The sequence below is a fragment of the Camponotus floridanus genome, unplaced genomic scaffold (genome assembly GCF_003227725.1).
Source record: "Camponotus floridanus strain SB8 unplaced genomic scaffold, Cflo_v7.5 scaffold9, whole genome shotgun sequence".
Classification (NCBI taxonomy): Eukaryota; Metazoa; Arthropoda; class Insecta; order Hymenoptera; family Formicidae; genus Camponotus; species Camponotus floridanus.
Genome location: NW_020229860.1, coordinates 1,847,843 through 1,870,875, shown reverse-complemented (window position 1 = coordinate 1,870,875; position 23,033 = coordinate 1,847,843). Strand labels below are relative to the sequence as shown.

The following is a 23,033-nucleotide window of genomic DNA, read 5'->3' as shown; positions in this document are numbered from 1 at the left end:
CTAATTAATATAATTTTGTCAAAAATAGTCTTTACAAATTAAAGTTATACGATATTTATCTGTTTTGTGTTTTTAGAAATTAAAAACTTGGCAAAAAAAGTTATTTTTATTCGACAGTACACCTTATATAATGAAATAATCAGTCTTTGATGATAATCGCGGTTTTCCAGGGTCGCAACTGTTAATAGAAATTGTGGTCAGTTAACAAAGACGGTAACGGAATGTGCTTCAAGGATAATTTTAATTGTACGCTGATCTCGAGTCATCATCAGCACTGCTTCGCTTATGAATGACCACCATCTGAACCGCCATCGAATCTTAATCAATGATCGCGTAGAATAATGTATTGAATCTAGTGCGTGTGCAGACTTCATTGCAATTTAATTCTGCAACAATATTATGTATGTATATATTAGAAATATTCTCTTTTACATCGGTTCTCTTTCATCTATGGCTTAAAATTGCAATTTAATAATTTTTCTGTAAATCTCTTTTATGTAAATCTTTTTCGTTTTGATTAAAATCTATTGTGTACATTTTGTATTATAAATAATTTGTATTAAAAATATAAAGATATTTTATCTATTTGTACACATACGAATTCTTCCGAATATGAAATCTATTTTAATTCGTCCACTTTCAAATGGAAAAGCAGTGATATACAATTTTATTTTTAAAATATCAAAAAATTATTAATTTTTTTTATATATGAAAACTATAAAAAGTATGCAATTGCAACAAGGCAATCAAATAAATATTACTATAGCAATGTATCAATAGTCATTTTTTAACTTATTAAATAAATGTTGATATCTCTCTTACGTAAAAATGTATTCTTGCGAACAAAAACTAATCTTATTAGTAACAACACTAATTTCATCTTATCAAGGTAACATCCCGGAATATCGACTCGAATCTCTTTCATTATCTTCACTATCATCCTTCTGCCTTTTCGAACACATGACTAAGATATTTTCTCAATTTATAAGCAACACTTTCGCGCGGTTATACCTAGTCACTTTTATTTCATCGATGATCGAGGTCCTCCTTGATATAGAAGAGTGGGAGAAGACGAGCATATACGCGTGCGACAGTATTCAATCCCTCTTCTCTCTCCCTATTGGCAAGGTGGCACCAGGTGACTTCGTCGTTACGCGATCGTCCCGCGATCACTCGTTAAGTTCGCCTTCAAACAGTCGGGCAATTCGTGAAACACTTCTATGTAGCCCGTTCAATTTTTCTCGACCGATCCAAGTACTACGCGACGACTCGTTACGATTTCATTCTTTTTTTTGAGAAAGAGAGTTCGTGACTCGAGCGAATAGCGAATTTCCCGACTTTCGAACTTTTAGTGAATATTTTCGGCAATCGCAAGTGCGAATATGATTCACGATTAATCTTGCCATCCTGGTCCTGTCAATTTCATTTGAAAAATACGAACGATATCACGATACAAAAAATTAAACTGTGCAATTTGGTGCACTCTCATATACGTAATATTTTTCGACTTAACAATCTTGTTAGAGGGGAGAAATGAGAACGATTGTGAGAATTTGGACGATTCTTAGTCTGATCGGTCTGTCGTATGCAGACAAGTCGTCAGTCATCTTAACGCCTTCAAGCAATCTCGGCACTTTCGAAGAGGAAGACATACTATACGTGCTTTCGCGTAACAAGACTGATACAAAAAACTTCACTTTTATCGAGTTAATCAGCAGCCTTGGCAATTATACAATAGACGCCGAAAAGCATGTATGGAATCATGGTGAATTGGAAATGTATCACACGAATCCGCATTATGGTGAGTTCTATACTTTCATATAAGAAATATAACATCTCTGCTGATAGCTCGTAATAAAAAAGAAATTTGATTATCATTAGCAAAATGAACATTTTTTATTACTATTAACGTTTTTTATTACTTACTTTTATCAATACCTTTATTTTGTATAAAAATAAGTAATTATATTTTATAAAAATTAACAAAAAATTTTTTTTTATAACTTGGCATATACACCAAGTAAAATATATGTATAAATGTCTTGTGCACGTCTTAAAAAAAAATTTAAAAAAAAATTTTTTCGCGAACAATTAATGTTTGAAAAAAAAAAAAAAAATTACGCATTACCATCCGCGTTTTTAGGCTCTTATCGCTCGTTTCATAATTATCATGTTGTTAAATACATAGAGCCGTATTCTTTATTAATTTATTTAAAAAAAATTTTAGTTAAAGTTTTCTGATATTATCGTTTTTGTCTACTAATATTATATCCATAATTGTTAGATTGTTTGCGCAAACATATTTCAAAGACGAACTGCTATGGAAAATTAAAATGTATTCTAATTAAACGAATAAATAACTGTAACGAATAAATGACTTTTCGATTAAACAGATACTTTTAATCAACCGGATCATCTTCGAATTGCGAACAGTAACATTAAATTATATCTAACTCGTTGATACATATATTGATAAGTTGCTATAAGAAAATCATATATACATATATATATAATTTCCATACTCAAAGTACATATTATCATTTATTTCATGAAGTACATCAACACTTCAACACTTTTAAACAACAGTCGTTAGTTAAAGAGAACCAACAATCTTGCAACAATTTGAAATTTGCACATTCTTGCATTACCAATAATCTCGTTATTAACAAAAATACTATTAACCTTTGATCAATTATGCATGAAGTAAATACAGCTTCATTAGTTCTTGGCATCTCATTATTATTAATTGACTTTGACCATCGATAAAATTAATAGCATTAATATAAAAAATAATATTAAAATTCTTTCTACAATAGCAGAAAAATAATCTGCAGTTTTAGCCCACGAATTATAAAATATATAACTTCTGTGTGCACTTTTTTATCGAAGGCCACACACATTTAATCACGTATAACGCGAATACTTATGACATTGATACTTATTTCACAGATGCGTTTTAAGAGAGAAATCAAATTTTTTCCTCATTTATGACAAATGTTTTATGACAAATGTTTAAATTCGATTCATGAAAAATTAATATCGAGAAGCTATTTATTAATTCGTTTAACATGAGGAGGTTTCGATTTCTTATGTTGCAATTCGTCTTTGAATACACTCAACGTAAACAATCTACAAATAATATTAATTAGTTAAATTAGTTAATAATAATTAGTTAAAAGGATTATTGCATAATTAAAACTTGCAATAAACAATCTTTTTGTCCTTTTTTAAGATAAAATGATAATGATAAATATTTATTAGCAAACAGAATGAAAATTAACACTTATATTTAAACAAAAAACTGATTTTTCTTTAATAAAAATATTAAAACATGAGTAATATCTCTATGTTATGAATGATTTAAAAAAGTTTTTTTTTATTTAATCGCAGTTTATATGAATGAATAATATTAAAAATCTATATATTTAATTTTAAGTAAACTTTTATAAAATTTTGACTTAAAAAGCATAATTATTAATATATATATATATATATATATACGATCATAAAATTATGAAAAAGAATTAATAATTATTTTTAATTAAATTCTGATAAAGAAAAAGTATCGGTTCTCATCAGGAAATATTGTATTTAATATCATATTCATCAAATGTAACTGTAATCTCGCAACACAAAATCCATGTATAATATATATATGTATATATATATATTTTACATATATAAAATATATAAAATATACCCATATGTATTTTCTCTGTTCATATATATAGAAAGAATAATAAAAAGAATGATTAAAAAATAATTAAAAGAATAATTTTTGCATTTTTTAAAAAAAGTAAACTAAAAAAAATAAAGTATTAGTAAAAAATGGAAAAAATTGCCTAGTTTGAATTATATACTGATAATTTTTTTCTTTATATATAGGGACAGAAATTATACAAAAGAGGAAAAATATATATAGACATACAATATAATATACATATATATATATATATATATATATATATATATATATTTCCTATGTAATTTTTATATTAATTTTTATTCGGAATTCTATATAATGAAGAATACTTAACAAAGAATATTTTACCAAAGTCAAACGTTAGCAGAAAAAATGCATGCGTCCGTAAAAAAATGCTGACCTTAATTGTGGCATTGATTAGAGGTACTTACAATATCTCGAATAAACATTGCCTTACACACACACACACACACACACACACACACACACACACACACACACACACACACACACACACACACACACACACATACACACACACACACACACACACACACACACACACACATAAATAAATTTACTCACAAAAATTTCCGTTTACTAAACTGTCAAAAAATGTAGAAATATTTTTTTGATATTTCGACATATGTTATTTGAAAGTAATTTTAATCATAATATTGTGTACATTATGTGCTGACGTATCGATAAATGCAATTGTGCAACGAGATATAATAAAAGTGAGCAAATATTAAACATTGCAATATAGGAAGTCAGTTTATAATGCAAAATGTGTGTGTGTGTGTGTGTGTGTGTGTGTGTGTGTGTGTGTGTGTGTGTGTGTGTGTGTGTGTGTGTGTGTCATATTGGATGTAATATTCAAGTAATTAAATGTCATAATACAACTGCAAATATTCTATTAATAACTATTTCATTAAAAATACATATTGCATTCTCACATCATTATACTAATTGATGTATTGACTCGTATCTATTAATAACGACTATTAATTTTTTTGGTGCGGCGAGACTAATTTCTACGAAGTGATAAAAATGCAGACAATTGCGTAATTTATCAATTCAAAACCGGTATAATTAATTCATTCTGTTGCAAATTATGAACATATGTTATTTTAAAAATTTATAGTAATGCTATCGCAATTGGATAATAAATATTTCACATAAATACTTATATCAAATTTTTAATTACTTAATTTTTTTCCATCAAACAATCCGCACGTGTAATGCCATTAATAGCGCATGATAGAACGGTATGTGTGTAATTCAAAATGAATGTATGTATGTGTATAATACAAAATTATACGCTGCTATTAAGCAAATGAGTCATTAACGTAGTTTATACCCATTAAAAGAATAGTAATTTACACATAAAAGATTTGAAAAACATTTTAATATCGTCAAATATTAAAAGATCCAAAAAATTTCTCAGTGATGCGTAGTGTGTGCGTCAAAATTTTGCATAACTTTATCCAAAATAATAATCCAAAATAATTTCTCCTTTTATATTGAATTAATAATGCCTGTCCAATTGATGATGAATATGTTTCTCAATATTGAAAGGATTATGCCGGCTTAAAAGTTTCTTCAGTTTATTTATATATGTTCCACGGTTAGAGAAATGACTTATAAGTTATAACTTGATCAAGCAATATTGTAGTATAAGTCGAACAGTATCGTATAATGTTGCAATTTTATTCTTGCATTAGATTAAAAAAAATACATTGATTTTAATAATAAAAATATTGCAAGAAAAGATAACAAAAAACAGCTAAATATTGAAAAAAACGTTCAAAGACAATATTTAAATATACACTTATTGATACAAAAAATTTCAAAAATATCATAATGTAAAAATATAAATACGATATAAAAATATGAAATAAAATGTTATAACATATAAATAAATCTTATAAATTTAACATTTCTTTTATACAACACGTGATCCTTGAGAATACATTAACATTTATAGTAATGCGATTTATAACTGTTTTTTCCGAGATATAGATACACACATATTTATACATGCATATTAACAAGATCCGGTCAGACTTGGTCATTCTATTTTTATTATGTGCAATCTATAAAAAGATATTTCCGGTTAGTCAAAAAGTAAGTTTCATTGTCGAAAAACCGGTTTTTTAATCATATTACTTTTTATTTCATGTATTATGTTTAGATATATTTCACATTTTTTTGTTTCTTTCCGCCAAAGAAAGAATGTAATACACCTTGAAGCACATCTTGTCCTACAGTTCAAGATTAGTTGATGGGATTTCTTAAAACAACTTGAAATCTTAACAATAATTTATCAATATATGCTTTATAATTCATTTTTTAATTTAGATTTTTTGTGGCTAAAGGTGAAAACAATCAAATGTGTTAATATGCTAAATTACAGAATTCAAGAATTAATAATTCTAGTAATAATATCGCGAATAAAAAAGCAACATTTAGTAAGATTTATAATGATCTAAGAAAAAATAAATAAATTTTATTGATTAACTATAATTATAACTTATTATTGATAACTATAAGCTATTTGATTTTTGTATCTTATATTATATATCACATATCATATATGTTATTATACTAATAATTTTTAATTATATTTTCAATTATACTTTCTTTTATAAATTTTTACTCTTTAAAATGTATTTTAATTTATTTTTAAATACGTTTTGTTTATTTTCAGAATGTTTTCTCTAAAAATGAAAAATAAATTGTTTTTAATTAATAATGTTAATACTAATACTTTTATTATTAATATTAATACTAATACTTTTATTATTAATATTATTACTAATATATTATTATTAATAATATAATATTACTATTAACATTATTAATTGCTACAGTATTTAATAACATTGAAAACGTATAATAATAATATAATAAATAAATCTTTTATTAACAAAATTTATTGTGTTATTGACTTGGCTTATAAAATCTAGTTATTACAATCTATTACTATCTATCACAATCACATAAATCTATTTGTAACCACATAAATGGAATAATAAGGTAAATTAATCAGAATTAGAAGTAATATTAACACAATTGGCTTTGTGAGCCATTATTTGCAACGCGCATTGCAACCTCATTTATTGCTACATCATATGTTGTTAACCAATGCACATTGTGGCAAATTTTGTCTCGGATTGCCACAACTTTGTTGGCAGCTTTTCATGAACCGGACCCGTAAAGAAAGTAAACATTACCGCATGTGAATTATGCAACGCGCCTGGTACACACAGTATTATTACCAATGGACCGAAAGAAGGTCGTGAACGCGGTAGTCTAATGATTCAGGGTCACTATTATTAGAATAGCTATGAAACAATAGCTATATATATGAGAGATATTAAAAAAATTAAACAAATGATGTTTTAAAAGAAAAGATTTCAATTAAGTACCAACAAAATTTAATAGCAAAAATTTCAGTAAAACTAGTTTTAGTTTTCATATAATTACTATTCTTGTCACATATTTGCCTTCCGTCCTCAATACTTTGTTTGACAATTAATATCTTAATTTTAATATAACATTCAATTTTAATTAATGTCTCTCTCTCTCTCTCTCTCTCTCCCTCTCTTTTTGTGGGATAATGTAACAGAAAACTACAATTGAAAAACTTGTCAAATCTCTTAAACTATTTAATCAATCAAAAATATGCATAAATTTTTAAGAAAAGAATCACTTACAAATTATCGAATTAAAATCTGATTAAAATTCAATTAAATTTACTCATAGTGCATAATTATCTCTTTAACGATGTACTATATTAATATTTCAAAGAAAAAAGTTAAGCTAATATAATCTACGCTTGCATATCTGTAATTCCTAAAATCTCTAACATTCAAATTTTCACACTTTTAATTATGATTTCAAGATTTTGAAATCATAATTAAAAGTGTGAAAATCATAAAAATATCTATGTAAAAAATCTATGTAAACCAAACATTGTCTTTGCGAGATATATATATATCTATATATATCTCTATCAAAAAATAAAGATCGGTATAATTAAAATTTATCGAAATTTTCAAGAAAATGTAAAATAAAATAAATATAACAAATATATAATTAAATAGGAATATATATATATATATATATATATTATTCTATTTAATTATATATATGTATATATATATATATATATATATATATATATAATAAATAGAATAAAATCTTTTATATACAAGTGTGAAGTAATGAAAAATAACAGGAAGTGATAAAATCGAATTTTACAAGAATGAAATATCTCGCAAAAGGTCAAGATTTTGAGCAGAATAAATAGCTAATCCATAATTTCTCTTGAACGCATTGATTCATGTTTTGAATAATAAGATGCTCCGCGAGAGTTCGAGATGTAAGTCGTGAGCTTGATGTAGTACATGACCTTCGATTAAAGGTGTCAATTACCTCAGGTTTGTGATTTATGTGTACTGTATATGTGAAAGCGCGTGTAACAGATAAACAAGGACGCCTCTGTGCGATTTATGGAATGTACACATACATAATACAATTAAAAAAGAAGAGAGGGTTTTTCTCCAATATTTATACAATGTTTCGTCATATAACATCGATTTCATAAACTTTCGATATCATTCGATATATGTTTTTAATCCTTTATCTCTGTGAATAACTTATAACAGACAATAATTCTTTTTACAAATTCTTATTGCTTGTTGTACTCATATTTGCCGAATTATCAAAAAAATATATAATACACTTTAATACTGAATAATTCAAGTCTAAAGAAATATATTTTGATTTTTAATATCAGTAAATGTCAGAAATATGTTTTCTTCTAAATGTGAATAAGTTTTAAAATTATTTAACTGTTTTTTTAAATCAGCTAACTATATGCAACTGGCAAAGAACGTTTAATAAGAAGCTAATGAAGATACATAGATATCTATCCGATCCTTCTTGTCTACGCGTTAATTGCTTGTACAACAAGACATCGTAAACCGTGGTAGAAGATGTAATATCACCGCATTTACACGACAAATTAACGCTGCCGATTATTATCGTGCGTTTTGTAATATAAAAGTTTTTGTTTATACATAATATAAACTTTATACTTAAAATGCTTTAATTACGTGTTTCGTGCTTACGAAAGTATGAGATTATCTTATCACCTATTTTCCCGATGAAGTCAGCGATTTAACAAAAAAACAAATAAGTGCTTATTATGCAATATTTATGTAATAGTACGTGTCATTTGCATTATAATACCTTTGCTCTGTTCAAATTTTTAACTCGTTGCATATACATAACTATAAATAAAAAAATTCATAAACATATATATATATATGAAACATTAAATAATGGTGATACATATGAAAATGCACATTATTTATCCCCTCTGCACTGTATTTATGCATATTGTGTTTTATGCGGTTACACAGTTAATCGAACAAACAAACCGCGACGCTAAGTGATTCCTCAGAGACCATCGTGGTTTCGCCATCGCATCGTGCTCGCCCTTTCTAAATGTCCGGCTTCATTTTGAATTCGATTGTCACATATCGCGAGAAAATGTTGTCATATAAATGTTATCATATTATAACAATAGAAACCAGGTCAATCATTCGCTACTACAAAAAAAATGATGAAGTTCAAAGACTATCGCGACCTTATGGTTTTTTTATAAGTAATATTATTTAATTGACAGTAGATAAATATGACAAAAAAAATATATCAGAGAATTATACATACAATAAGAGAATTAAAGAAATGTCGATCATATTCTTCCTATTTACAGTATATTCGATGAATCTTTCAATGCAGAATTTATGCATCCGTGATGCAATAACTGCAATAACTATGCAAGACCATGTTGTAACTTTCTATAGTCAACCATTGTAACACATTTGAAATCAATTCAATATGAGTTCACACAGTGATATGTATAAAAAAATGCATAAAAAGGAAAAACTGCATAAGTATCAGATTCTATACAATTGATTCTTTTCATGAGTCGATGAATATTTGTGATAATTTAAAAAAGATATTATATGATTAGAAAATAGTATCATAACTATTTCATTCGCTAAATTCCTCTTTAAAATTGATATATCATTTAAAACTCATAAATCAATTTAAGATTATTATATAAATAATAATATTAGAACAAGAATAATTCTAACCATCCTTAAAAACGCATATAAAAGGATATAACTGTAATTATAATTAATTATAATTTATTATTAAAGAACTTTTTATTTGTTTCACGAATAAAAAAAATAAACTTTTTAATTTACTTTCTATGACATTAAAGAATTCAATTCTATCTTATTGTCACATACAATATTATAGAATATTATAGACTATAATACTTCTTAATATATTATAAGTTTCTAAGAATTCTTTTTCGAACTAACCAATTATGCATAATATCGGTTCAATGTTCAATGACATTCTGAGAGAGAATTCTCTCGAAAAAAAACTCCGTATGTTAACCTTTTCTAATTTTACGAGTTGTGAAGTCTCGCTGCGGATCAACGACCTTACATATCCTTATTATGCTCAATTTTGTCGAGTTAGCTCATCATTTTGCCTATGAAGTGAATTTTCAATTTACAAGTTTTATTATAAAAATCTTGCCTCGTAAAATAAAGTTTGTTTTATATAAAAAAGAGAAGACGAAAGGTAAAAAAAGGGTAGTAGAATATCGAATTGAAAAATGTTACATATGAACGTTGCAAAGTACAGATTGAATCACATTTCAGACAACACATATAATACAGTGTTTTTTTTGCAACATCGATTAAAATTATTATATATGTATATTGAGCGATTCGTGCGTTGATCTTATCCGAAAATTTTGCTTTCATGTTCTCGTAAATTACAACGTAGCTTGCGAGCGACAGGCACATCGGGAGGTATCTTAATAGCTCTCTCGCATTATCATGTCAATGTCAAACCAAGCAGGGTTTTACGTCGATAAAATTTCTCACTCTCATGTTTGAACTCGAGGCACGTACCCGGTTTCATGCGATTTACGTGAATCCCCGACGCGATATATTAATTCGATAAGAAACGAACGAAAAGTTTTCCTTTCACAAATAAAGTCTTTCTTAAATAAATGTGAGCATGTTTTAACGCGAAATGATTGCCTTAATATGCAAACATTAAGAGATTTTCGATCGGAGATATTAAAAAGATTCTTTTCTTAAATTTTTTTAGAAAATTTTCCCGGAGAAATCGATCTCGAGGCACACAGATTGTTGCAAATCCTCCCTGCTTTTGATCCTGGTGCAGGTGATGTCAGCGCGGAATGCAAACAACATTCCGATATCTTCCACGAGGAACTCGCGAAGTTTACACTATGGGCTCTCAAAAGTAAGTCAATCATCTATGAATAAATATTCTCAATATTTTCAAAAACATACAATCTACATGATATCAGCCATAAATAAAATCAAATTATGAAAGCAGTAATTACAGAAACGGCGTTATCTAAGAAATTCTTCCTCGAAATTAATTAATAATTAATTAATAATTGCGAGATCAAATTCATATTTTTTATGAGATTAAATTCGAAATCAAATTTGAAGTAATTGATAATTTAATAAATTTAATGATCTTTCTCAATCGACTTTTACATAAAATGTTTGTAAATTGAACATTAAGTTGCTATTCTGTAGGCGACATAGGAGATTTGCCAATAGTTACTTTGAGATATTGGTTACTCGATTTCTTTTTTTGTTCGAATATTCATCTTATTAGTGATATATACATGTATATGTACATCGCATGTATTTAATCGGATTACTATTTCAACACAAAAAGCGCAGATATTTAATTAACTCCGAAATATTAATTTCATAACTTGGTTTCATTAAAATAGTGTATTTTACATATGCAATTTTTAAAATGTAGGAGTTTAATTTCTTGAAAATATATCTAATGTAAAAAATCATTATATATATTAATAAATTTGATATGATTCTCTATAAGAAGAAAATGAAAAATATACGTTTCAAAATAATTATGCATAATATATAAATATATTTATCTTGTACCATTAATTAGCCACTTTAGTCACTTGCGTAAGGAATTAATTAGTCTACAATAAAATCACCCTCATAATCAGAAGAAAGCTCGTCTCTCTAGAGATTTTTCTATTTTCATAATATTCATTGATTATTTAGTGTATGATGCGACTGCAAAAGTACCTTCTGGCCTACTGAATGGAAACATTAATCAATTCGGTGATTTTGATGAATGCATTGGTGTCGAAGGCAAAAATGACATTCGAGGACAGTATTGCTTGGCATATTTACAGTTGGATGTCGATCAATCTCGACCAGATCTTAAATATTTGCATCGTCTGCTACATTCGCACTATGCATTCCGCAGTAACATGACAGACGTGAGTATATGCACATTTTTGTGCGTACGTGAATTGGCTGGATCGATCGTTTTGTAATCAATCACCGCTTTTTATCGCAATATCTCACCTTCGCGAATGAAATTGGCGATCGCTTTGGCACGTAGAATATCAAACTCTTGTCACACATATGAGTCATTTAAAGATTATTCACTCTTTTTGACAAGAAGGATTGTGATAATGCTTGTATACATTCTGATAAATATTATGATGTACATTTACACGAAAATATTTTATAAAAATGCCGTATATTATCGGATAAATTGATAATAATATTGGATGATATGAGATTCATATAAAATTGGAATCGATTAAAAAATCTAAGCCTTCTGTATAATAAATATTTCTTTGTGAGCATAATGTTCGCGGCATTTTAATGATTCGAAGGATCATGTCCATTTAATTCTTAATGAATATGTAGTAGACACATAAATCCGTGCCGCAGAATTTATGTAAATCGAAAGAGAAAGACAGCGACGCGGGCGGATGTCGACGAATGAAAGACGTTCATTCGACGAACAACCACGCTGAAAACAAAGAACGACGTAGAGTGAATTTTAATAGAACGAAACGGCAAATTGTGTATAAAAAAGACAGTTACATACTCACAAAGACATATTCTTAAAACTTGAAAGCTATCTGAAAATTTAACTTAAATTTAAAAGCCAGAAATTGAGGAATAAATTTGTAGAAGATCGATGCATTATAAGAATGTTTCATAACGATATTTATAGCGATAGGTATATGTAATCAGAATTAATATAAGGCTTTCAATTAAACGGTAAATCGCGTTAGAATATCGTGGATTATATAAACTATAAAGAATATAATTTTCGATGTCGACAATGTGTGTGATTTACGATAATAATATGTACATCATGACTGAATATTACAATGTACTCTAACAATCGTTTGTAATGTTGCATGTTGGCTTAATGTTAGTATCTATTATTGTTTATCTTTTGTCTCAGGGAAACCAAGCATATCAATTACTGTTGTTGCTTAACAAGATAAATGCATCAATTATTTTCTGAATAAAAAATTATTCGTTCCGCCTTCATAAGAATCTTGTGAATATGATTTATGAAGCATCTCCGTTTGCTTTATTCATACACTTCTCGAATGCTTTAATCGAATGCTTTAGAATAGACTTCCGTAAATACAATCTCAAAAGCGTTTGCGTGATATATTAAAATTCTCGTTAATACGAAGGTCAGTTATGAAATAAATCAGTTATAAAATGGTGGAGATTCTTTAAAAAAAATATCCCATTATCATTCTTTATGCATATAATAGTAATAAACATCGATTTTTCATATTTTCTCAAACAGTTCTCTAGAATTTACATATTTTTCAATATATTATAAATATTTATTTCTGAGCCAATATTTAATGGTAATTTTTCCTTTTCACAAGCACTTATAAAAGAGAACATAAGCGTGTATACAAAATAATGGAGATGAGTTTAAATAGCGAAACAAAAATGTTGTGTCACACAGTAAAAAAAATATTATTGGTGATGTCTAAGAAACTAATTTATCAGTTTCATATTAGTTGAAATGTTTACAAGATGTTTACGTCGCTTCTATATTTAATTTTTTTAATAATGTACAATTCTAAGTATCTGTTTGCATTGTAACGCAAATTTATCTTTGTAATCTGTCCGACAGTTTTGTACCGTAACTGCAAAATTAAGACTTAACATTATTTATTTTAACATTCAGCCTGGTCACAGAGTGCCGCGTTTTAGCACTATAAATTGGGCTGTATGCACACCCGCATCATGTACAGCCCAAGATGTGAAGGCTTCTCTTCAACATGCTGTCTCAAAATATACGACTCAAACTGGTCTCAAAATTACATTGCATGTGGATGAGGAAATGTGTCAAGTGAACAAGGAACTTGTTCTATCAAAAGCGACAATCGCTACTAGGTAAGAAAAGACTTATTTTAATTATAGAAAATATTTGCATTAATATGTATCTTGTAAAAAAATAAGCGAATATTAAAGTTGACAGAAACTTATTCAATTATTTATAATAAATTTCTACCGATCTTCCTAAATTCGCTTCTTTCTAAAACTAATTACTGCAGATTCTTAATTAAACTTTCGGAAATTAAATAATTTTTTTTCACATTATTTTCCACAGTCTTCTCTTCGCTACTGTGTTAATCCTGACTCTTGTAGCTGCGTACTACGATCACTACAAAATATCGGCCAGTGAATTGCTTCTATCATTTTCTTTAAAGCGTAATATGCAGAAACTTTTCTCATTGGAAAGACCGCAAGGCGACATAGCATCGCTCCACGGTATCCGATTTTTAAATAGTGTTTTACTAGTTATAGCTCATAAGAGTATGGCGGCGTTTTTTACTCCCTACGTGAATCGGACTTATATGAGTGAGGTATGTCGTTATCAATTTTTAAAGACGAGTATATAGGGATAAATTAAAAAAAAATATATGTGCGTGTATTAAATGTTACCTTTACGAATAAAATATACTTACAGGAGATCATAATCTTCTCAAGTAGTAAAAATATAAATAGAATATTTAAAATAAAAAATGTGTTAAAATATATAATATAGAATATTATTTCATAAATATTGCATTTGCTTTATATAAATAAAAATTTTGTTTATGTTATGATGTATACACACGCATATATTATAAATCGATTATCACTATTATCAGTCCCTATTATTGATCTTCATAATAGACATAAATTATTTCAATTTAGAAATATGCGACAATTTTGACGCAGTTTTTAGGTAGATCGTGGACTGTCATAGGAAGAGCAGCTAGTCTTTATACTGATCCGTTCATTATGTTGTCCGGTCTGTTAACGACATATTCGTTCGTAGGCAGATTAAACAAAACCGGGAAATTGGATATCAAGAGCGAATACTTGTCGCGCTTGTTGAGGTGCTGAGAATAACATATATGTAACAGTAACGTATATGTTAATTAAATAAATATGAAAATATCTAATTCTTTTAATACGTACAATGATTTCCGATTTTAGATTAGTACCGACTTTAGGAGCGCTGATATTATTTTGTACTCACATCATGCCGTACATCGGATCTGGACCACAGTGGCCGTTGGTGGTGACCAATCACGCGAATATCTGCAAAAAAACGTGGTGGCGGAATTTTTTATTTATTCATAATTATTTTGGATTCGAAAATATGGTAAGTATCGTACAAAATATATACCAATTAATTGTTTTACTCGAGAGATAAAATTATTTTTCTGCAAAAAATGCAAATTTAAAGACTTTTAAAGATGTCTTAATTATAGTCTTTAAAAGATTATTTGCAATATTATTTCGACTTTTCTATATCAAGATCTTTTTAGTGTCTTACACATACGCATCATGTGGGAATAGACACGCAATTGTTTGCGATTTCACCCGTGATGGTGTTGCTCCTATATAAAAAACCAAAGATCGGCGTTATTGTACTTGGTACAATAGCCGTGATATCTACGATATTAAGATTTTACGTCACGTATACCAAATATCTTAACAATTATGTATACTTTGGCACATCGTAAGTAAATTATACATGCTATATTAATAATGGAAAAAAATTGACTCCGATATGCATTATTTTTTTTCTTCTTGACAGGATAAAACAGTTATTTGATACTGCTGATTTCTCCTATACATTACCATCACATAGATTAACTGTTTATATCATAGGCATTTTTGCGGGCTATTTACTTCGAAATATACCTAAAGATTTCAAACTGAGCGCAGTAAGTGGTATTGTATTAAATGTACAATATATATAATTAATATATAATTAAAATATACTAATGCTACGAAATATACTAATTTTTAATATGTGGATTTTAGACAGCTCTTTATACAGGTTGGACTGTGTGTACTATAATGTTTTTGGCGGCTTTTATCGGGCCTTCTAAAATGGGATCAATCGATTACGTATACGATCCGATCCACGCAGCTACTTATAACGCGTTCGCTCCTATCGGATGGTGCGGATTGTTTCTTTGGATGGCAGTAACACAGCATACTGGCAGTTCAAACGGTAATTACTGAAAAAACATATTAATAATAATGCAAAATATTCTGCAAATAATATTCGTTCGAAAGTAACATGTATCATATCAATTATAGGATTCTTGAATAAATTATTTTCTTGGCGAGGATTTCTCATTACTACGAGGATAAGTTATGCTATTTATTTAACGCAATTTCCAATATATTTTTACAATGTTGGGCAAACCCGCACTGCAGAGCAATATGAATTTTTTAGCATAATGGTAAGAAGATTTAAAAAAGTGGATAATTTGAAGATTTAAAAAAGTAAAATCTTTTTAAATGGATTATTCCTTTTCATATATTTATAAAATTATTTGATTATAATAATGTAATATTATCTTTAATATATCTTTAAATTTTGTTTCAGATAAATTTAAAGGAAATAATATGGATTATTTTCATGTCCATAATTCTTACCCTGCTATTCGATTCACCATTCCAAAATCTAAAAAATCATATACTGAAAAAACCAGTATTACAAAAAGATAAAACAAAGTCATCTAAGATAGAATAAATCTAAACGATTCGAATTAAATGTTTTATCTTCATCACTACAACCTAGAATTTTGTACATAATGCTTTCATTTTTTAATCCTACGGACGTAATTAACGTCTAGTATATATGAAAACTATAAACTAAGTAGAGAGAAAAATTAAAATATATTTACATAATTTTTAAACGATTCGAATTAAATGTTTTATCTTCATCACTACAACCTAGAATTTTGTACATAATGCTTTCATTTTTTAATCCTACGGACGTAATTAACGTCTAGTATATATAAAAACTATAAACTAAGTAGAGAGAAAAATTAAAATATATTTACATAATTTTTTCCATTCCTGCACATGTAGCCATACAAATATAACTGTAAATATTATTTTCATTATTTTTCGTACAATTGGTAAACTTGATATGTTTACATAGAATATTATACAATACATTTAGGCAATTAGTATTATGTAAATTATAATTCATACAAATTGGCATTGTATGCTTTAATTCCTCTAGCCTCACAATAAAGATGGAGAAAAATAATTAATAATGAAAAGCAATATTATAAAAGAATAAATAAAAGCAAATAATCAAGACATTTTTGTACCTATAAATTAAATAAAAATGTAGTTAACTTAAAGCAAAAACAATACGTCAGTGAAAAAAGATAAAATGTTAACAATATCGTAATTGTTGTATAAATGCATTTTGATTAAAAATATATTGTTCGGGAAATTTAGGACAATAAAATAATTATTGTAAAAAATATTAAATACACATTTCATGTATTTTCTTATCTCATTCTTTACTTCTATGTCTTACATATATTGTTCGAGAAATACAGTTCACACATAATTTCTTAAAATCTTCAGTATATTATTATTATACAGAAGAATATTAATATCGAAAAGTGAAGAATAGTGAAAATAAAAGTTTAGATTGTTATATAATATTATACATATATAGACTAATAATATAAAACTTAAATTAAAATTTGTTACATGTGTTTTGAGCACCGCTCAAAAGTATTTTAATCTTGCCAAACATAAAATATATAATGTTCATTACATATGATAAATGTATAACTGTTGCAACACATCTTATGAAATAAATCAAAAATATATTTGCAACATTAAAGTAAATTTATAAAATTCTCTTATACGTCTTAATTATATTACGATGTAACTATTATGTAATAATTAAGTGTATTTACATAGAAGAATATATATATGTGTATGTGTGTGTTTCTTTTTATTAAAAGTTTAAACAAATGAAAGTAGCATTTTAAACCATTTAAATATGAACAAAAAAGATACATTAATACACACACTTAATGTTTTACAAAAAATTGCTCAAAGAATATTTTTCTTTACATATTATAGAATGCAATAGCTATATCACATATGATAATTATCTATTTCTATATTCTTAATAGTACTTATTCATAAAATCAGTTGTAATTAACTTCTTTTATAGATGTTATGTATGTTTTGCAATAGGCAGATGATATACAAGAAAGCTCTAAATTGAGGCTGTGTGTGTTTTAGCTGAAAATGAAAGCATAAAACAATAATATAATTTAAAGAAAAGAGAAACAAAAAATATTAAAATAAAATATAATATTATTCTTCATATTTCAATAAATTTTAAATATTATAACTCTTAATAAGCATTAAAAATGTTTAATTATGCCATATTACATATGAATAGGAGCATACTTGAATATATATGCAATTTATATATACAGGATGTCCCAAAACTCATAATTAATCTTTCAAAGACTTTCAGATTCCTGGGATCATTTGGAGACGATTTTTCCTCAGCAAAAATGTCGATGAAGGCCATCATTTTTTGCATGTTCCCGATTTTTGTCATCATATATCTTTGCGATTAAACCTTAAATTAAAACTCAACTGTAGTAAAGTAAACTTTATTTAAAATTAATCGAAGAATGTGGTTTTGTTAATATTTTATTTCTACAAAACTTAGTTTACGAAAAACCCCTTATTTCCAATCACTTACAATTCGAAAATTATTAGTGCCTCGACATTTTCGTTGAGGAAAAATCGTCTTCAGATGATCCCAGGAATCTGTCTTTGAAAAATTGATTATGAGTTTCGGAATACTCTGTATATATATCAACATACAACGCATCAATTATGCGTCAGTTTCAGTTATAAACTAGTTATAAATGCATTAGTGGTACAGCAATATTACGTGCAACATATATTGCATAGTATATAAATCGAATAGATACTGAAACGACTTTTCAAATAATGTCGTAAATTTTATACTAGACATATAAATGTACTTTTGTATCATATCTTTATATGTACTGTAATTTTTCATGTATATATAATTTCACATATATATGTATTAATAAAACTGATTTTCTTATAATATATAAGGCGTATAATAATAACATAATTGTTAGTCCAAAAATAAAGCACATTATTAAAAGTTAAATCAACTTGCATAACTTAAAAGATTGGTTAATAAAAATTTAGTGCTAAAATTACATGCAGCATATAACATATATATATCCTCTACAATATAATATTTTTATCAAAGACAATTAATTATTGAGGAAGCAAATTTGCACATAAAATGTGTGCCTATTTCTTATAATATATTAATATACTTTAATATGCAATATTTCAAATTGCATTATTTGGCGTAAATAATCGTGATTAGCATTTCAATGTTAGATCATAAGCAGAGAAATGTCTGTAACATAAGATTTTTTTAATTATATTTAGATATAGAGATATATCTGTTTATCATATATCAGAATTTATTGTAATATGGCACTCAGTCATAGATACCTGTTTCACATGCTGTGGATCTTCCAATAAATTTAAGCGAAATCTCTGTTCGGGAAAACAGCAGGTGCTATCAATGACCATACATAAAGAGCCAAACACATCCATGAAGAAATAATCTTCACCCACATTGAAGCAGTGTTTGCATTTAAGGTATCCAAACTGGAGTTTGGTCTATTAAAGTAATATAATGATATCGATACACATTAAAACATATAACAATATGTTAATGAAACAATATGTTAATGATTTAATAGCACAGATACGTACTTATACCAGTTTGTAAGCGTCATCATAACGTATAAAGTAGCGAGGGCAAACATAAGATGGAAGAAACTCCAGTTATATGCTACTTTTTCTTCTTCATTATCCCAAACTTTGGCCTCATTTCCACCTTCTGCATCATGATTGCGTCCGTCTACTGTAGTATAATCTGGTTACATTTAGGAAAACAAGAAATAACAAAAGAAAAAGCTACTAAACTGCAAATAAAAAGACTGAAACACAAGCAATGTTTAATATTAATGTTTTTAATGATAATCTATTGTAAAAAACATGCATAAATGTATAGAAGATTTTATTACATATATTTTATTACATATATACTGAAATTATAGTTGCAAAAATATAACAATAAATCTGTATTGTATCTTTAATATTTAATTTCAATATTATAAAAATTATATAATTATACAATTGTATAAGACAATTTATGTCTATAAAAATATTTAACAATGGCAAACAAAAGATTGACACAACAAACAAATATAACATAAGCAAGGGAATAAAGATAAACACACACTAATTGCTAAGCAGATCTATTCAATGCTACATAATTATAAAAATATATTCTTTATTACATATATAAGTAAATTATTGAAGAAATTTTATCTGTGCAAATATATATTAATATGTATCTGTGCAAACATATTGAAACATAATTTTAAAAAATCTAAATGCATATAATCAAAATGTATGATCAGAAAATAAATTCTACTTATAAGGTATAGTGTGTGCCTACCTTCACCACCAATAAGAGACTGCTCTCCTGCATTCCTAACTATATAGAAAGATCGATATTTAATACAACTATTTTAATTTTTATAAGATTAAATATAATAAGTGATGAAAAGATATTAATGTCGGTGCATTAAAAAAGAAATAGTTTTGAGAAGATTTACAGGAGGAACAGAGAGCATATACTTTCAAAATTGCATGGTTACTAAGTGACATATACAAGCAGAAATTGAATTAATATTTACCAGCTCCATTATCCTGAACAAGCACATTCTCGGACATTGTAATCTTTGATGACTTAGATGCTGTGCGTAAGGAACTGTATAAAACGCAGCTAAACCAGATTATAAGTCCAATAATACTTTCCTTGTCAAATGTGACACGATTTTTTGTCTCCAATTGTATATTATTACCAGAGAATATTCCAAGAAAACCAGGATTGCAGTACTCATCTACAAATTAATAAAAATAATAATGTAAAAATAGTAATGACAATCAAGAATGAAATATGAGTCACATGTTCCTAGCTTACTTCAAAGTCATTTATATTTACCTGGACTGTTTGATATACCACTCCATGTTAAGTATACTACATATAATGTTACCACAGAAGATTGAAGAAGCCCCGACCGTGGATGATGTTCTTGTACAACCGGTAATATTGATATGATGCTGGTAATGACACACAGAATCAAATTAAATGAAATGAAAAATTTGTTAAGTGCACATGTACTTTCCTGTAAATATAAAATAAATAAGTGTATGTATTTAGAACAAATCTATAAATCTTTACTAAAAATAAATATGATTAATAATCTTACATGTGTATAATATACATAAAGTAACACCACTCCAGTAATAGAAACAGCATAATTAAAGAAAGATGCACCTAATAATGCGGCATACCTAAAAATATTTTGTGTATCAATAACAAAAATGTTTGATGCATTTATATTATTATAAAAATATCTTCTTACCATCCTTTTGATTCGGTCTCTTCATAATTTCCTACCCATGCATCAGCCCAAGAATGAGCAAAATCAACAATCAGAATTAACTGAATAATTATAAAGAGAAAACCTCCTAGCATCCCAAAATACATCCAAGTAGATCCAAATGATTTTTCCGGGATAAAGAAAGCGCCAATAATTCCTCCAATTATCAAAAGGTACTTGATTGCCCAAAATCTGAGAATTGTATAGAAATATTACAAAGTTGCAATTTTTTTCAGCAAAATATAAGCTCAATTACCCATTTTGTATCGGTGCTCGTGGATCTTGTGAACTTTTTACTCTGATCATCATTACAGACATCAAGAAAAAATACAGAGACAGAATAAAACATATTCTATAAACTGCTAGATAGCCAACCGCAGATTCACAGTCGAGAGTAACATCCGATGGAACATAACTATTAGAACTAGTTTTGCAGAACGGAACCTGTTTAAATATAATACCATTAAATACAGGGCGTTTCTAATAGTAAGAATATTTTTTTACCTTTTTAAGAACATCCTGAAGTCCAGGAGACAGAGTGATACAGGCTGCAATAGTTCCCAACAATAAAAGCAACGCATACATAATGCGAGTACTTGTACTGTTCCTACACGAAGGACATTGAGAACAACAGAAACTGCAAGCTGTGCTTCCGCACAAACACGCAAGCTATACAGTAAAAGAGAACCGTATAGAAAATGAATCCATGGTATTTATAAATAGATAAAACAAAAACATACAATAATAATAATTTCTCAAATGATATAAATAACTTATTCTCATAATATTTCAACATCTCTGTAATAATCATCAGTTTCTCGTATCAAAAAACCTTTAAAAATACCTCTTAAAAATAGCTCTATACATTATATACATCCTAACATAGTACAATCAATATTTCAAAAATATATACATAATGAAAACATACAAATGACGCATATAATAAGTCATTAGATCATTCGCGCGCATGAAATTATAAAATTTCCTATGAGACATAGGAAAATGAGGCTGAAATTGATTCAACTATATTTTTAAAAAAGGATTTGGTATAAGGCTTCTTTGTCCATAGAGGAATAAAATAAACACAACCAGTAACTATACCAACAATAGAATTATAATTACTGCATAATCATAATCATAAATATCTCGTTAAATAAATAATAGTGCGTAATATTTTGCTCAATGATACAAAAAGGAAAATTTATTTCTCTGAAAAGAATGAGTCAGACAATAGTTATCTTCGAATCTGAACTTTACCTGAGCTGTGGAGCACACGAGACCCATGATGAGTTTTCTCCGCTGCTCGAGCTATCGAAGAAAAGACGAGATGCTTCGAAAAAAGAATTTTGATTAGAGATACCGAAATAAAATCTCACCGAGCAAGGAAAATTTCCACGAGAAAGTCACTGTATTACAATAATAACAATAGCGGACTGACAGCATCAATTTGCAGGCAACTTCGCGCAATCAGCTGACCATGACGTCACAAGCGCTATTTCGCAGCACTTCAGG

General features: G+C 27.5%; 2 protein-coding genes across 5 annotated transcripts; one reads left to right on the top strand and one right to left on the bottom strand.

Annotated features, from left to right (window-relative positions):
• The first annotated feature begins 1,114 nt into the window (after window positions 1-1,114).
• On the top strand, window positions 1,115-16,854 carry LOC105259236 (nose resistant to fluoxetine protein 6). The gene is made up of 12 exons (XM_011271063.3): window positions 1,115-1,801; window positions 10,916-11,071; window positions 11,884-12,104; window positions 13,847-14,055; window positions 14,273-14,528; window positions 14,887-15,047; window positions 15,148-15,316; window positions 15,483-15,676; window positions 15,755-15,884; window positions 15,985-16,177; window positions 16,267-16,412; window positions 16,559-16,854. Exons 1-12 carry the CDS (start codon window positions 1,534-1,536, stop codon window positions 16,703-16,705), a joined length of 2,250 nt encoding a protein of 749 aa, XP_011269365.1. The 5' UTR covers window positions 1,115-1,533; the 3' UTR covers window positions 16,706-16,854.
• Window positions 16,855-17,936: 1,082 nt separating this feature from the next.
• On the bottom strand, window positions 17,937-22,994 carry LOC105259239 (probable serine incorporator). 4 transcript variants are annotated; one of them, XM_011271066.3, is made up of 11 exons: window positions 22,779-22,994; window positions 22,026-22,190; window positions 21,778-21,965; window positions 21,504-21,713; window positions 21,348-21,432; window positions 21,080-21,263; window positions 20,772-20,978; window positions 20,531-20,569; window positions 19,780-19,930; window positions 19,513-19,683; window positions 17,937-18,234 (listed from the first exon to the last, which is right to left on the bottom strand). In XM_011271066.3, the coding sequence occupies exons 1-10, from the start codon at window positions 22,803-22,805 to the stop codon at window positions 19,545-19,547; spliced, it is 1,395 nt and encodes a 464-aa protein (XP_011269368.1). In that variant the 5' UTR covers window positions 22,806-22,994; the 3' UTR covers window positions 17,937-18,234; window positions 19,513-19,544. The 4 variants fall into 4 exon arrangements, with proteins under 4 accessions (XP_011269368.1, XP_025270575.1, XP_025270576.1 ...); XM_011271065.3 differs by lacking the exon at window positions 17,937-18,234 and adding an exon at window positions 19,244-19,414; XM_025414790.1 differs by lacking the exon at window positions 20,531-20,569 and having other exon boundaries at window positions 17,938-18,234; window positions 19,780-19,942.
• Window positions 22,995-23,033: the final 39 nt, after the last annotated feature.